Source organism: Lycorma delicatula, chromosome 1, assembly GCF_047948215.1.
Source record: "Lycorma delicatula isolate Av1 chromosome 1, ASM4794821v1, whole genome shotgun sequence".
In the NCBI taxonomy this organism is placed as follows: domain Eukaryota; kingdom Metazoa; phylum Arthropoda; class Insecta; order Hemiptera; family Fulgoridae; genus Lycorma; species Lycorma delicatula.
This window is the reverse complement of record NC_134455.1, coordinates 93,051,440-93,070,283: the sequence shown is the minus strand read 5'-3', so window position 1 is coordinate 93,070,283 and position 18,844 is coordinate 93,051,440. Positions and strand designations below refer to the sequence as shown.

The 18,844-nt window shown below is 30.2% G+C and overlaps 1 protein-coding gene across 2 annotated transcripts in view; it reads right to left on the bottom strand.

The window, feature by feature from the left end:
- The window catches only part of LOC142318144 (uncharacterized), a 73,003-nt gene that overhangs the window by 10,763 nt on the left and 43,396 nt on the right, over nt 1-18,844 (bottom strand). For both annotated transcript variants that reach the window (XM_075354685.1, XM_075354686.1), the window contains 5 exons: nt 17,497-17,624; nt 13,862-14,011; nt 12,238-12,361; nt 7,262-7,479; nt 2,191-2,341 (listed from right to left, as the gene is read on the bottom strand). In XM_075354685.1, coding sequence (XP_075210800.1) covers nt 2,191-2,341; nt 7,262-7,479; nt 12,238-12,361; nt 13,862-14,011; nt 17,497-17,624 — 771 coding nt within the window. The remainder of the gene's footprint in view (nt 1-2,190; nt 2,342-7,261; nt 7,480-12,237; nt 12,362-13,861; nt 14,012-17,496; nt 17,625-18,844) is intronic.

Here is an 18,844-nt window from a genome sequence, read left to right as displayed (position 1 = left end):
ATTCATTTCACCTCTACAAAACCTTGGGACGAAGTTCATCGGCAATCTTATTAACATCAATCTCCAAAAGGTCCCGGCAAAATATTACTCCTCAGCTGGTATTCAAGGATTTGTGGTATATCACTTTTATGTTAATACGACCCATGTTGATGAGATGTAAGAGTGATCGACTCTGTTCGTCACTAAACATCTCAACTAGTACCGATCCGCCTCTTAATTTCCTGATTTTTTGGTGAACCACTTGAACCTGTTATTACTTTATTTATTAGGAAAGGTGAAACCTTTTGAAGAAAGTTTCCTGCCTGATTTTTTTGGAGAACTACAATCTTATGTTTTCATACTGTGAATGGGTTGCGTCATCATATAAACTATTGTCTTAAATAGAGTTCTTTCCCTCGTCAGAGAACACTGAGTGAGATCTTTTCACGTGACATCAGGTGGTGGTATTTTCAGATGGACCATCAACCATCATAGGATTTTTCTCGGGACTAGTAATTTTGGTCCCATGAGTACTGGGAAAATACAGGACCACCTCTGCAGAGTCCAAACATACAAAGGCTACAACTACATACAACTGGGTTCGCCCAGGTGCCCATAGAACATCGTTTGAGATTCATTACATGGCGTCATCCACCCATCGGCACAATAGTTTTCATTTTGGGTTAAAGTTGCATTTCGTAAGATATTGCAACATCGCCGTGTAAGTGTTAGAAGAGAATAAAAGATGTGAGATGCTAGTGTAAGATGTTGTGTTGCTAAGTAAGGGTGTATGTTGTAATTTGTGTAGTGGTTGCGATGTGGTATATATGTATGGTGTAAAATGTTCACTAGGTCAGTGTGGTGGGAAGAAAAGCTGCATAGGCTAGAGCCATGGGGACACCAACTTTCCAAAGTCTTAAAGAGTAAGACTCCCAGTGTGGGGGATTAACTTATTAGTATAGTAAATGGACAATAAATACAAGTTTGGTATTAAATTAAACTTATGAAGAATGATTCGCCCAAAATCTTATATATACTCGTATATATAAATGAATGTTTCTTTGTCCCATATGTGTTCCTATACCATTCGTCCGATTGTGATGAAACTTTGGTAAGTTATTCTGGACATGCCCACAAAGGTTTCTGAATTAGTATGAACCCGCTAGGTGGCAAAGGGGTCAAGATATTTCAGAAAATTTTATTTAGGGTCCGATTTGGCTCATATGCAGAATATATATTAGTTATGTGAAAAGAAATATTTTTTTGCAAAAAATGCACCTGCTAGGTGACGCTAGGGTTGAGATATTTAGAAAAGTTTTATTTATGGACCGATTTGGCTCATATTCAGAATATATATTAGTTACATGAAAAGAAAAATATTTCCGAACACTATACCCACTAGGTGGCGTCGATGTCGAGATATTTATGAAACAAACAAATATATAAACAGACTTTCTTCTTTTATATTTTGTATAAAAGGTTATGTTTGTAAGTCTATGGCTACTAAAAAACTACTGGACCAATTTACCCATGGGAAAAATCAACAAAGGAGAAAGGGAAGATGTGAAATAAGGGAAAAGGGAAAGCAGAAAAAGGCAGAAAGGGAAAAAGGGATATGGGGAAAGACAGGAAAAGGGAAAAGTGAAGTAGGGGAAAAGGAATAAAGTGAAAGATTAGATTTTGTGAAGTTCTGTAATGTTCAGTTTTTTAATGTTTTATCAAACTTTCAGTTCTGTTCGTTTAATGTATATATATATATAACCACCAGCTTTACGGTGGTTTCGGAGACTAAACAGAAAAAGGAAAAACAAATCATCCAGATATTTACACAGTTTTTACTACTTTCTTTAAAAATAAAATATTAGAAAACAAATTGTTGTATTTTCCTTTGATTTAGCTTGAATGATATAAGATTATCTCCAGATAATGATCTGTGGTACATTATTGATGATGATGGGCATAATTTTTTTAATTCTTTATGATTGTGAATCATCACATTTACTGTACAATCAAAGGATTTAGAACAATATTTCACATTTGCTTGAGTATGCAAATAAAAGTGTCTTTATATGCATATGAAAGAAGCCTTTGCTTGTAAGATACTGATTTTATTAAAAAAGTTATTTTTAGTACTTGTTACCTTGAGTGGGGTTTTTCACACAGGTTCAGATTATGACTAAAATGTAATAAACTATAACACTTTATACAAACCGTAAATGCGACTATGTAGCTGAACATAAAGTGTAACATTAGGAGTGCCACTTATGTTCTCTACAGGAGGTTCTATACTTTTTAGACTAGGCATGTAGATGAGAGAATTATTTTCTAGGTTTGTGTCCACCACTTCTACTGGATTAAATAGCTAAGAAAAAAAAAACAGCAGTTTAATAAAATAATATATATTATATTATAACACTGTAACAGATGAAATATAAATTAAGGAAAGAAGGATACTAAGAGAGATGACCCATCCTAAGATGGTCAACTCTTGATTTTCTGTGAGCGGTTTAACCATGATGCCTCTCAGAAAAAATATTTTTAAAACTTACAAAGAAGCTAAAAATTTAAAGTTTCATCGTTCTTTAATAGGTGTTCTCCTTAATTCATTTGCTATTTGAATGTGTACTTGTTTTAAATATGTTAATGCTGTAACTATAGTTCATTGTGGATATGATAGGATGATAGTTCATTGTGCAATATTATTATGCTACCCAAACTATGAAGTTCTGTTAAAAGAAAGTGTTTTGAGATATTAACACAATAATTAATTGTGCCTTATTTAAAAAAATATATTTGAAATAGTAAAATGCACAACAATTCAAAAACTTTTTTTAATGTTTATATATATTTTTATTCTCATTAGCTACTAGTTTAAATAAATGTTTGTTAATGCATTACATAGTACAAACACTACTACATGTACAATCTGTTTATGTATTATGTATTTTGAATAAACTTTTAGATATTACTTTTATCAGGTACATAATAGTGTAGTGTAGTGTACTGTATCTTATTTTATTATTTACTCTTATACCTTAATATAGTGCATGTATATACTGTACTGCAGTACATTATTAGGTCATTTTAATATTACCTATTAAATATTATTTTTAGATTAACCATAATTTGCTATAATTTTGGATTATCTGCAATCCTCTTCCTGGTTGTTATTGCAGATAATTAGGGACAATGGAATTGACTGTTCTTGAAACAAGGAAAACAGATGAGTTGAAAACAGGGTTGGAAAATATGACAGAACTTCATTTCAAAAGACATAGATGGTATGAAAATGAAAACTACCATTTCATGGAAATTTAATAAGAATCTTACAGACTAATCAAGAGGAGTTTTGACAAATGTAATGGAGATAAAACATACCAGATGGTTCAAACATATCATAGAAGATCTCAGAGTTGCAGGTATAAAATATGCAGACATAGAGAAGAAAATATATTCAGAAAGAATATACAAGACTATGAAGGGATCCAGAAAGAAATCAGAGACTATAGTTATAAGAAATGATCAGAAGAGAGAAACGCAGCTTGAAATTGAAGCAGAGTTAAAGAATTGAGACCAACTAGAAATGAAGTGTTAAACATGATTCTAAAGTGACCAATGACACAAATAAATATTATGAATATATAACATATGAATACATCAACATATACACCTTTCAGAATTAATTAGTAGCATCTTCTTCAATTTAGTTAATGACAAAGCTCCAAGTAATTTAAAAATGAGTCACTTATAACACAAGTCAAAAAAATAATAATAACATGGAACTGAGATAATAGTAGGTGAAATAGAATGTATTTTTTATGCTGAATCTTAAAATGAAATCAGTTTTTCTTAATCACCTTCAGATTTTCAGTTATAACCCTTTAAAATATTGAGAAACTTCTTAAATTATAGAATTCAAAAATAATAATAATAATAATTACAATTAAAATTCCTACCTTTATTTTGCAGACATTTACATTTATCTTAATTTCTTTTTTCTTATTTTCCTTTTGTGTTCAGTGAAGTCTTCTCTCTTTATCACCCAGCAGTAGTCATTCATCCCATCCACCTTGATAATGTGTTCCATCTGCAATATATCTTGGTAAAACTTTTCTCCTTTCATTGCTGATGTTGCCCAAGTTTAAAGGGAAAAAGTCCAAATGAGAATGTAAAAAATGAATTTTCAATGACATTCTGCAGCCTAAATCTTTGTAGTTTACTATGAGTTCATTTATAAGCTGATCATGGTTCTCAGCTTTTTTGTTTCCAAGAAAACCAGTAATGAGATCTTTGAATGACTTCTATGAGGCTAGTTCTTTAGGATTCAGTTTGCTGTCAAATATAATTTCATGAATCAGTTTTCTTATTGGCCCAATGAATATTCATTATTTTAATTTGGCTTCACTTAATTGTGAAAAAACCTTAGCTAAATATGTAAAGCCATCTCAATCTTTATCTAATGCTTTTACAAAACTTTTCATCAGGCCTGGTTTTATGTGTAGAGGTGGTAACATAATACGATCTACTTCGACAAGGGGACTATTGACAGTATTTTCTTTTCCTGGGGTAAACTTTTTGGATGCTCTTTAACTGCATTGTGTTTATCTGTAACCTGACTCCCACAAACACAAGAAACATATATATTTTGTAAAGCCATTCTGGAGACTGAGAAGAAGCTCTATCACTTTCAGGTCGTAATTATTCACCATGAATGTTCGTCATACTTAATCGTTTTTAAAATTTTTGACATACTTTCATATGTTTCTTTCATTCCTACAGCATGTGTTACTTGTATAGAAGAAAACTTATTCAAGTTATGCAACAACACTGCCTTTAAGCTTCTTCTTGATGAGTCTATAAATAAATGCCAATCATGAATAGCATATTCAATGTCCAGTTCAGACATTAGCTCCCTAACATCACGGGCAGGGACAAATTAAACCATCCTTCTAAAGTAATTCAGTAAATTTTTGTTTTAATTTCTATATACTGAAATTTTAGTGTATTTGTTTATAAATGCCATTCTTTAAGATGTGAACCTAGGAGTTCTGCATGTTTCGACAAATACAAGTCACGAATTAGGTCGCTCAGTTCTGCTTGTGTGATGAGGTGATGTTCAGTTTATGATTCTTCTGGAATGTAATTATGAAGTTCAGGATTCATTGGTTGAGCCTTCTGAGGAATCAGAAATTTCTTTCCAAGAAGTTGGAGCAATCAGAGTCAGTAAATCAACACCATGAAGTACTGGTCTCAGCTGAACAAACATTTGGGTATGCAATACTGCTTTTATTATTTGAATTGAAATGAGTAACATTTGTTAAGCAAAAATAGCAGTCATCATAATGGTTAGTAGATTATCACCAAATCCGGTTTGCCAAAAGGTAATGCTCTTTTTTCCTTTTAACCATTGGGTTAGTTTAACACAGCACTTGATGCATGCTACATATGGAACCCAAGATTTATCTTGGTCATGGGGCAGTCAAAGTAATGTTTGTAAGCAGTTTTCAGCAGATTCAATACTGGTTTTCATTGATTTTTCATAGTGAATTCTACACAAACGTAACAAAAAATATTTGTAAAATTTTTACAAGCTCAGTTTTTATTCATTATAAAATTCAAAATGTTTTAATGAATGAAGGTAAACTGAAATATTACTGAAATACTTACTTAATTATAAAAATAATTAAGTTTTAATTTATAAATACTTAATTACTTAAAGTACTTGATAAAATTGTATCGCCATGGAGTGCAGTAAAACACAGTGTGAAACACACACACATAACTTAACAAATCTTCTATATTCAATAAAATAATACAAAAAGTTATTCTGTCATAAAAATCTTTCACTAGATTTACGGCATCACTTATGAAACAATCTTTATAATATATGTATGATAAAACCACTACCACAACCAAAGAGCACAGCAAGTCATACCAAAGTTGTACTCATACCGCAGAAAATTTCATCACATTAAATTACTTATTACTCGACTCACTGATATGTCTATACATGTCTGGCTTGACATGTAATGACATCATTGAACTGTTATATATCAAATAGAGGTCTATGGGAAGTAACACAATATAAATCAGATGTGATTAAGCAAACATACAGATGTACTAACTTATTTGTATTGTTTGTTCCACGAATGATGGAACAAATAAATTTAAAGGGTTGTAACATGAGAATGTTAGATGATGGGTTCTTTCAGAATACATATTCAGATTCAGCATATAAAATACTATATAGAACACCTACTCCCTTTTCAGTTCCAAATTTTATGTTGGCCAGTGATAATTATCTTTTAGTAATTAAAAAAAAGTTAATACCAATTGGATAAAATTGTAGAAAATTAGACAAATTAAAATTAACTCCGACATGTAGAGGTGGGAGTAGAGTCTCCTTAACTGTGAAGTTTTAAAAACTGTTCCCTTTCCAGATGCAATTTCAGTTAGAGATATATAATTTGGAATAATAGGTTTAAAGGGTAAAAATTTTTAAATAATTTAAGGAAAGGGAAAATTTATTTTTTTATTTTCAGATATTATGATAATCTAAAAAAAAGTGCATGAATGATATAATTCATGTTGTCAAACTCCTTTTGAGATACAGCATCTCCTCAATATTTCCCTGACCTACCAACCAGATTGAAAAAAGATTTAATAAAAATAGTCTTTCCAATATATGAACTATGATACAAAACTTTCAAGATTATATGTTAACTGTTCCTGAGGTTTGAAGTCACACAAATATATATAAAAATCTGTAACCAAGACCTCAATATTTTTGGACTCCAGAGACCTCAAAATATCAAGAGAAGTAATCTTCTGACCCACAGCAATACTATTTTGCTATTCTATACTAATTTGTAACAGCTAGAAACATAAAAATTATTATTAAGCAAACATTAAATTTCAGATTATAATTCCATCAAGAATTAATAAATAATTGATTTTAAAAAGGAGTATGATGTTTTTTTCTATTCCTTAGGTAGATATGAAAAATGAGTATACTTTTTATGTGAACCTCCAAAGATAATGGTAAAAATATAATTTTACACTCAACCATTTTTTTCTTCTATCATAAACAATGGTGGAAGCAGTTATAGTCAAGTTTAAGGTATAACATTGATTTACTTTAGTAACATATGAATTCTGTTTAATTAAGTGTGATTTCAATCCTTGTTCTATTACCCTCATTTACATCTTTAATTTATTTTTACACCATTATACAGTATAGTGTTACTATATATTTATAAGAAAACTGACTAAAAGAACTTACAATTCCAGAACGTTTTCCTTCATTGTATGTTGGTTTATAATAAGCATAAGGGCTAGGTTTGGAACCATTATAACATAAATGAGCTTCCTGATGAACACTTGATTTCATTTCACCACAATCTCCAATACCTCTAAATCTCATCCAATAACATCCAACTTTTTGATTTGCTTGTAAAATAAAATTGAACCGTTCTCCAGCACTTACCACAAAGGTGTCAACTGTAACAATGATTCATTTACTTAAAAAAATAATTAAATATTTTTTAATTAAATTCATAAAAAAAATTGCATTCTGACTAAAGTTGAATCAGATAACCGTTTTTCGATATCTGGTTAAAGCCAAGGAAATGGCTGTGTTAGCAGCTATTTCTATTTTTTGCTGGTTTCTAAATTTAATACAATTCTTGAGCAGGGTTTGGGGACTTCAACTCATCTTCTTGGATTTAATATGTATACTTGTACAGATTTGTGATTCTAGATGTAATATTACAAAAGAATATCACTTTAAAAACAGATTAAGTGGATATCCCTTCATTATTTATTACATTTTCCAGAAGTAAAATGCTTCCTAAGAAATCTTTTTACTTTCATCATAGTCATCATAGTTCTAGAGCTGTACTGCAAAAAGGAAAGTATGGTAATCAGTAAAAAAAAAACTGAGTTGGGTTTATTTTTCATTTCTCAAGGTTTCATGACCCAGGGACCCCAAAAAACAAAAATGGGGGTAGTAAATATTTATATGTTTGTTGGTGTCTCTGATGCTTAACTTTTGATTGGATAAACCAATTTAAATAAAATTTGGCACAGAGACTTGTGTACATGGTGCAGTCTTAATAAAAGTTTGGGGTCAACTTTCTCACTTTATATTAACTTCAGTACATATATAGATGACATGATTATCTTACTATTAAAATTGTACTATTATCATACTATTTTAAAAAGAATTTACTCCCAAATTCTTCCTCTTCCCCAAAGATTGATAAAAGCTAACTTTTTATTTATCACATATTTTTTAACCAAATCTTTTTTTATATTTTCCCAAGCATAGTAGTAGTGCAAGTGACCCAAAACGTACTTTGAGGCCAGTATTGTGAGCGGGAGAGCTGATCAAAGTTTAAAAATATCAATTTTAAAATTTTTTAAAAATTTTCATGCATCAATATTTTTTTCCACTGTATAAGAATAAATAACCATTGCTAACAACTTTGTTGTCAGCTTTTTTCTCTTTCATTTATATTTCATTGCAGTATGTCTTTCTTATCCATTTTAGAATTTTTATTTATTTGTTTAACAGAAAAATTAATATTTTATTTATACTTTTTATCATAAAAAACGGAAAATCACAATCTGAGTGACGTTTACACTGTAATCAAGCATATTATTTGAAATAATATGATATTCCCATCTATTTATGTTAAAAATTAAGACCTGGAAATTAGAAAAACATATTGAATTTTTGGCATAATTATTAAAAATCGTTTAAAACAATTAGAAAAACAGCACAAAAGCTAAACTTCAAATAATTATTACAATCCTTCATATGTGTTAACCTTCCCCACTTGCTGGAAAAAGCTTTTATGATTGACTTCATAGAGAAAAACATATATCCGAGCAGGATGTTTGTCCGCAGCATTCAGTGTGTTAAATAAATAAATCACTAAAAAATTTTATATTTTTCATATTTTGTTTGATTTATCAAACCAGTGTACCAGTGTAAACACTGGTACATTCAACCTTTTTTTTATTAAGATAGTGTCTAAGTTCTATTATCATAGAAAGAGATGTTGAATACCATTAAATAACTGATATAAAAATAATTTATTGAACATCTATAAAAATTAGATAATGTCACTGAATGAACTAGGAACATACTAATCTGTTTACATGAAGTTTATGTATGAAGAATTTTTATGTTAGCTTTCAAATGCACCTTGTCACATTTTGACAGAATGCTGTTGAGTTATTTTCAAAACACCCATTCCTTGAACATAAATCTAAATTTTTAAGGCAAAATAAAAGAACACTGGACTTTGAGATTCTTAAAGAGCAGATAAAACTGCCAAAAATACAGAAATGTTTGATATCATTTTGCTTCTTCACTTAATATAATTTAATTGAATTTTGTTGCCTGGTTGTGATTGAATTTATGTAGTTGCACCAGACATCGCAAAAATCATTCTCACTACCAGCTTATTAATGAGGAGCTCTGTTGCAAAACTCAAAAAAAAAAGTAGAAAAAGTAATTCTTTTAATTTCCAAATTACCAGAATTGTTTTTATACTAAGCATGATTAAAGAAATTCTACGAGGGGGTTTGCAACAGGTGATAAAGTGAAAATGATTTGATTTACATCTATAACCAATATTTACAGGATATCTTTCTCCAGTTAAAAAACTTCTCAGTTGATGGTTGTTCTTTTCACTTGTTTACACTCAGTTTTTATAACTAATGATAAATTATTTTATTCTCTTATTGAAGCAGCTTCGGTTAAATATCCAATTTTTTAAATATTTGAAAATGTAGTGTAAAAATTATTATTATATAGTAAAAACTTTATTATAGTACATAGTAGTTAAAAATGCAGAATATGGTTGAAATAGGGTAAAACAAAGAAAAAATAAACATTTCTAATATTAAACCTAAGAAAAGGCCAATATTAAGCTTTTTCATCACCAGCCTTTTACACTGCTAACGATAAAAACAAAAAAAAAAACACAAGAAAAATATTGTAAATAAAAGGTTGAAAGTGGCACTCCTATACCAGTGATTAAATCGAAGTGGTTTGATACTGGTGGCTAAATCTAAGTGTGTATCTGAAAAGTCCCACACCATTGGCTAAATTCTAATATTTTTCCTGTTTCATTTTGTCTGCTTACAAGTAATTATGCTGATGCAGAAGAAAAATGTGGAATTCTGTTGGGTGGCTGTGAAGGTTATTCACATCGTGATGTTAGGAACGAGTTTAATCAACATCATTCCGAATGCCAACCGGTATCTACAGCATTGTGGGAAATTTACTTTGTAGGTTTAAGGGATGGATTGACGATTTTATCCAAATCAAGAAGGCCAACGGATAACTCAGTACAAGAAACTGTGATTAGTAAGATCCAAAGAAATGAAGTCAGTCCAGTGAACCGCCCTGGATGTTAATGTTCCTCGATCTGCCATCCCATAGGCGACGGATCGAGGAATATCCAGAGGAAAGAAAAATTTCACCCTTTTAAGTTGCAACTCCTGCAACACTTATTGGAAGTTTATCCTGATCGCAGGATGAAAATATGTTGGGGTTTTTGGACAGGATTAAGGAAAATGTGGACTTTCTATCCTCCATACTAAACAGTATGGAGGTTAATTTTTACGTAAAAAGTAAAGTCAACGGATAAAATCTATGCTACTGGTTATAGGAGAACCTCCGTCGGTGTGATCCCTCCATACAGCAGAGGTCTATTCATGTAGTTGTGTGATGTAGCATCTGCAATGACCATAACATTAGCTCGTATTTTTTTTGAAGGAATGTGGACAGCGAAAAGCACCTGCAAATGTTTAGAGATTGGCTGATTCCTGCATTGGATATCATTGGAGAACATCCTGAATGGTTTATGCAAGACAGAACCCTACCATACTACATGAGTGCTGTACGATTCTTGTTATCTGAAATCTTTCCTGAACATGAACAATGGATTGATCACAGAGGACCTGTTGAATAGGCTTCACAGTTGCCAGATTTGAATCCAGTGGATGTTTCTTTCTGAGGGTAGCTGAAGTGGTGGTATACAGTATGAAGGTTCACAATGTGGCCCATCTACACACCAGGATTGACGACAAATGTTATGCCAAAGACTTTTATTATAGCTCCAGGATGTTAAACAACCTCATATTCCACTTACAGACCTGTCTGGAATTTGACAGAAGACATATTGAACAAATACTGTTATTTTGCCTATCATGTGGGACTTTTCAGACACTATATCCTAATTGTTATTTTCACCCAGTTAAATTCAGATTCTTAATCATCTCTTACTGTCATTTCTCTTGCATAATTTTCTTCCTGAGGAATCACTGTGTTCTCCAAAATAAGCTTTGTACAGAAATGGCATTTTGGGTCATCTTCATATTATCCACTGAGTGTAAGAACAACATGCAGTTTTGCTGGCTTACCTTGTTTCTAAAGGGTTTCAAAATGATTCATGATTATATAAATATTTGACTGGTACTGTTACTGAGTTCTCCAAATTTGTTTTTCTAATAGAATATTTATCTTATCTTCTTAATATCTCTTTTCTATATTTCTTGATTAGTTTTTCATTTTCTTGCTTTGTTTGGTAGAACTTTCTGTTCTGTTAAGTGCATGTATATTTGATTGTAGATTCATTACCTGAATTCCAAGAACAATCCTTTACACAAATTCAAAAATAATTCTCAAAAAATAATAATAGAATGATTATGAATATACATACTTGATTGTACACTGATTGAACATTACTTTGATTACAAAATTTAAAATAGCTGCCAAAACAGCTTTGAGCAATTAAGAAGTTAAATTTTATTTTCAAATGAAATAACAGATAATTAATATTTAACATGGAAAAGAACAAAGTACATTGCTCACTCTAGATCCTATTTAATTTGATATATTTGCATGTAAAATGGTGTTTTGCTTCTTAATGGATTTGCAGTAGGCCATACTTTTTGTTCATTTATGGAGGATTTTATGATTTTGTTGTACACAGTTGTACAACATTGTTTCTTTATTTTGTATTTTAATTTTTTTTAGTTCTATTAAAATTAGCATGCCTTGCTTCTGCAATAATGTTATTGTGGTTATTAAAACGTTTTTCATGGTTTTTGAATATTTTACATTGAAAAAGTAATAGAAAAGTTAAAAAAGAACAAAATAGCACAAAAGTTAAAAATTTAATTTTTTGGTTACATATTTGAACTTTACAACTCGGCTTCATAAGTATATATTCTGCTTACCTTCAATAGGTTCAAATGTAGTAGTACCAGTAGCTGTCATAAGTATAGTATGATTATCAATTGAAACTTGGACTGGACAATATATTGCACTGTTTGCAAGTAGACGAAATAAGTATCTTTTTCCCTGAAAAACATGAGCAAATTATAGATTCTCTTTACAAATAAAAATTTGTGGTTAATTTGTGCCACTCTCCATGCTAGAATGGTAACATCTTAGCCTTTCATTAAGGGGGTTCTTAGTCCAAATCTCGGTAAGTTATGGCATTTCTCAATTGTTGCCATAGCTTCTGTGGTGAATTAATCTATCAAGCCAAAGAAAAAAAAAATACCCGCAAAATACCCTGACCTAATTTTTTGACCCATTGTCCTTACAATTTCTTAGGTAACCTGAGACTTCAACCATTCTCGTACACTCTGAACCAACCTGTTCATTAAAAGAATTTTACGTCACTGTTTTCAAATATTTCTGTTTCTAAGCCACCAATAGCACTGCATTCATGAACTAGATGATCCATAAATTGTTTCTTCTTCAAAAGTGTGCAACCTGAATGTGTTGACCAAATAAGCTGCATATTTGTTTCTAGATGTTGTGATGAGCTATTAAGCAGAGTTAACAAACAAACAGCTCTAAAAGCATTATAGGCACACATGACCTCTGCATTTTAGCAGAGGACTAAATCAGACAGAATCTCTACAGAAAAAATGTTGCAAAGTAAGCTTACTGTTCAAAGTAGAATGATCTCAGTGAAATGCAACTATATGGTATGTGAACTTTCATTATCTTGAGCCTTCAAAATCATGATGAGGGCTTTGAAGAGATTCATATGAATAAATCTTGGAACTGTCTGATTTTATATAGATTTCTTCTATTCTCACTAAATTAGCTGGAACTGGTATCTGTAGGAGGTCACTTAGAACTAATCTCAACAAAGGGAAATATATTTCAATATTTCAGGTTGAATTATCATGAGAATACAAAACCTCTTTTCTTGCCAACTTATAAAGACAAAGTTTTATTAAGGTAATGAATTTCCTAACCAGGCACAGTATATTTAGAAAGGGAGGACATTTATGTTCCCTTCAAGAACGCACAGTTTGTTAATAAATTCAGATTACTCTAACCATCAGTCATAATAAGACTATATTTATAGATATATATATTTATAGACTATATTTATTTCTGGAATGTGAAGTGTTCCAAAATGAAAGAAATACAATCTTTGGGATTACGTTTTTTCTGGATACAAGTTCTGATTTGACAGACATGTTTCTGTATCTTATTAACGATATTGAATTCTATAAACAGAATTAGAAGAGTAGGAATATACAAAAAGGCTTTTAAGCCTGAGATGAGATCTGTTAAAGAAAGAATAAATCATTCTGAGAGTTTCTTTGAAATACCTGAGTGTAACCTGATGTACCTGAGTGTAAAAGTAATTTTTCAGTTATTACATAAAAAAAAATTTGAGTTACATTTTTATATCATAAACAGTTCAATGATAGAGAAATTAAAAAAAAAAATTACTGAGTAAAAAATAAAATTACCAAGTAAAATCTTTGTTAGGTATACTTAAATAATTACTTATAAAATTTTAATCAAGTCATATTTTTGAAAAACCCTTACTTGTGTTACATAAAAAACTTCTCTTGGTGTAGTGACAACATTTCCATCAGCTTGAAATTCTTTCAAAACACCTTTACCATTTATAAGAAGTCCAAAACCATATACAGATCCATTTATATGTAATACATTTTCCAAAATACCCTGAGTTGTCTAGAAATAACAAAATATATTACAATCTAAAAAGTGTTTATACTTTAGTACAACATATTATTAAATTAATGGGCGAATAGAATATCTATGTATTCTATTCGCCCATTTAGAAATTTTGGTAGGAGATTGTAGGGATATGAAATAAGCACCAAATTAAATACTAATATTTAAAAAAATTATTTTATTATAATAATGCAGCCTGAAAATGGCCATTGTCAGCATTATTCAGACTCTTAACATTAACATTCCTTGCTGTTTGTTTGTATCATTAACACAGTTTTTTTTAGGCAAAACAGAAAGTAAGAAATAAGTGATTTATTTCTGTTACAGAATATGGTTATATGATTTTTTGTTGATTGTAACAACAAAACCATGTCAGATTTGTTAAATCTTTTTTACTGATTGTGATTATGGTCCAGCAACATTGCATTGGTTACTGATTCATACTTTTTTTAAATGGTGTTTATTAAGAGGCACAACCATTTTGGTTCTAAACAACCTGGCATCAGAGTAATTGCTCCTGAGACGACAGCTACTTTCAAGAATAATAAGCATCTCTAGTAGGTTTACTAGAGAAAAAGTGAGAAGTGATTTACTTTCTTTCTATCTTCTTCATTGAGCCAAATGTATGGGTGCTTATTAGCAACCATACATTTCAGGCCCATTTAAGTGCTGGTGATATTCTGCCCTGTAAGTAATACCTTTATTCTATTCACACAGGCACTGGCTATATACTGAAGATATTTTACTCTCAGAGAAAGTAATGCTGACTGTCCTTTGCATGATGTCACAAGAAAGACTGTGGAGGTCATTTAAACAACAAATTAAAGTATTTTTTCTATCAATATATATATAGACACACAGATTGATTCCAAATTGCACAGCAATCTCTTGGGAGATGATTCTATAGCCAAAAATAAGAAAAAAATTCATATTAACATAGTTCAGAAAATGGTTTGTTAGCAAGTTTCAGCTCACAAAACATTTATCCCTGCTTTCTGCTCCCGCTGTGAAATTAAACCAAACTAAAATCCTTGGGATACAAATCAAGAGGTAAATTTGTGCTTTCTTATGGTTTTTGATTTAAGAAACTGAAGAAAAGTGATCCCACCTCTCTCCCAGACCTCTATCTCATTTAGGTTTTAAGAAAATTGTGGTAAAACACAAAAATGTTTTGTTGGTAAACACACTTTTTCAGGGTTTGCAATAAAATAGCTTTGTTAATTTATCAATAAACAAATAAAAATTTCTAGTTTACTTTGTACAGAATTTAGTTCTGAGAAAAATTATATACTCGTAAATAACTTCTATTAAAATTAAACACAAATTTGAGAAGTTTAACTAAAATTAGAAAAAACCACACAAACTCGATCAGAATAGTGATACAATTTTAAACATAACAATTTACATACAAATGCTAAAAACTACAAGTATAAAAAAATTTAAAAGACATCCTTCTAAAACATATTAAAAATTTTTATTTTTTCATAAGTTGGCAGTAACAGCTGGTCAACAATTACATTTAGTGTCTGTTACTAGAATATTCATTTGAACGGTGTTTGTGCTTTTATTGTTTGGTTAGTCATTCACAATTGGTGATACCACAAGTTTATTTTCATTTGGAAAGTTGAGGGACTTTTCACATGCTACAAATCATTCACCTCATCCTCTGAAGAATGCCTAATGGTGGATCTGGAAGTTAAAAAATAAATAAATAAAATGGATTGGCAGCTATGCATGAATACTGGGAAAATTATCCTGATCGAAAAGTACCGGATCATAAAACATTTGAAGCTTTGAAGAGGTGAGTCTGAGAAACAGGTATGCTTAAATCATGATTTGATGTGAGTCATGAACATTTTGTGAGAAATGCCAATGCTTAAGAACCAATGTGGTACAATTATCTACCACCTCAAGCACCAGAAGGTTGTCACATCACTTTTATATTTTGCAATCAAGTGTGTGGTGAAAGTTATAACAACAACAATTATACCCATTCCATACAACACATGTATAAGAGTTATTACCAACTGATTTTGATAACGGATGAAATTCTGTCTATGGTTAATTATAAAATGTGCACATCATCCCTATTTTCTAAGTAACATTCTAATTACTGTTTCATAAGAAATGGCATTGTAAATTATCAAAACATTCACACTTTGGCAGAGGAAAATCCCCATGAGACTTCTACAAGTCATTTCCAACGCACTTTTTCATTTAATGTGTGGTGTGGTCTTCATGGTGATAATCTCATCCGGCCGTTTTTCTTACTGCCAAGGCTGAATGGAGAGCGGCACTTGCATTTTTTGCAAACAAATCTGATGGAACTCTTGGAAGATATTCAACTTTTAGATACAGTGTAGATGTGGTTTTTCAATGATGGCACACCTGCTCACTACTGTCGTGATATGATGAATCATTTAAACAACATATTTACTAAGCAATGGATTGGTCAAATTGGACCAGTAAAATAGCCATCTCCTGATCTCACTCACACCAGTGAATATTTTTTTTGTGGTTGGATGAAGTCATTAGTTTATTCTGGTTGTACTGGCACACAAGAAGAATTGAGACATCATATAATAGAAGCTGGAGCTACTATCAGTAATAATAATAATGACACTATTAATGTGCTGGCTAGCATGGATTGCCGATCTGAACTATGCATTGAACAGTATGGCGGCTGTATTGAGTAACTGCTTTGAAGAAATGTACGCAGCTTTATCAAGTAACCATTTTGATAATTAATAATTTTTAGAAAAAAACAGAAAGTGCGTGATTTTAATTTTTTTAAATCTGTTTTTCATTAAATGTTTTCTGTTGATAAGTTTTGTATTTGTTTTCTTTGCATTATGTTCAAACATTGATGAAAATTGTTCTGTTTAAAATCGTATCACTTTTCCGATCCAGTTTGCGTGTTTTGTTTATATATGAACTTTTTGATCTGTGTTTATATGAACTTTTTTTATTGCAATTTGGAATTACTCTCTCTCTCTCTCTCTCTCTCTCTCTCTCTCTCTCTCTCTCTCTCTCTCTCTCTCTCTCTCTCTCTCTCTCTTTATGTATATATATATATATATTATTTTACTGAAATAAATATTTCTAAGATTCATATTATTCCTTTGTACTCTTAATTATATTTTAAATTCTGTTAATGTAAACCACCATTAATATGCAGTTTAATTAAATATTTCAATCATGACTGAGGATGCAAGATCCTGCAAAAGTACTTTCACGATAAAATTAAGGTAGTATATGTCTTAACTTAATATTCTGTACTAGGTGGTTTATATTAATATAATTTAATATATATATATATATATATATTAATAATGTTGCATGTACTATTTCAACTCAGAAATATTTGAAATGTAATAACATGATATTTTTAAAAGTACAGAAAGTTATAAAAAAGACATCTTTATAAAAAAATCTAAAATATCTTTTATTTTTCAACTGAATGATAAATTTCTTTTACTCACCCAGTTGTACCAATGCCAGACAACAACTGTATGTTCAGGTAAGTCATAATCATATAATTTTCTGAATTTTTTATTTTCTTGTCTTCTGACAATTAATTTCCCATACAGCCCATCACAATCTTGAAATCCTGTATAACAGTAAGTTTTTGATAGAAAAAATAAATAAATCAAAAGAAAACTATTAAAGAAAATGTTGAACGTAAAAATAATAACTGTAAAAGCCATGATGATATTTATTTGACAGTAATATTCAATTAAATCTGATCAGTAAACTGAGCGTAAATAAAATTTTGACTTGCAAATAAATAGATTTATAGATCATTAAGCTTCAGTAATTAATTTCACACAAATATGTTTTCCTAAAAAAAAATCAATATTATATTTATAATTGACATAAAAATTTTGATTTTTGCTGTTGTTAAATAAAGCTGGAATTTTTTTAAGGGAACTGGTGACTGATTAAACTGTTCTTAAGTTCAGATACAGTTTATTGTATTCAAAAGTCAAAAGTGCTTTTCTTGAATACTTATAGGTTTAGAATTAGAGGGTATTCAAATATTCAAGAATGTAATTTCCATGAAAATTACAAATACTATGAGCTAATTTAGATTATTTTTTTAAAAGATTTTTTTTATTTTAGTTTTTTTTTAAACTTAAAAAGAGTATCTCAATAAATCCTGGATGTATTTAGTTAGGATATTTAGGATGCGTATAGGTGTACATAAGTATACGTGCACGTATATCATTTTTCTTTTTTATTTATCAGCGGAGACTAATAAATGGATAATTTTTTTTTAATGTCATTTTAAAGTTTTTCTGATGGCTGTGTGGTTATTTTTTCCAGAAAACATAAGTACAACATTTTTTAAATGAAAACTTACATTGTCTAAATACATGAATTAAGATATTTTTCATTTATTTGTTGCCACTACTACTTTGTATTAGAATTTTTAGAGAAATGGTGTAATGTCTGATGTTATTCTGACATCAAAGTATGTTTGTCTGAATTTTCAAGAAATTTTGCTGGAGAATTTATGGTATTTATTTATTTATTAAAAATAACATATATCATTGGTTCTACAGAGCCTTGGCTCACTCTTAACTTACATCAGTAATTTACATAACTTCTCTGCAGTTCTTTTCTTACTTTTACAAGATTCAGTTTATCTTTTTTGAAGTCTTTTTTCAGACCGGTAGTGTTTTTGTTGCCTTATCCAATACTTTAAATAAATTCAATCTAAAATACAAAATCAAATGACTTGTGTAGAAATAATTAGAGTTAATCTCACAAGACTTACTTAAAACAACTTTAATTATTTGAGTCTGATCAACCTTAATAGTCAGAAAA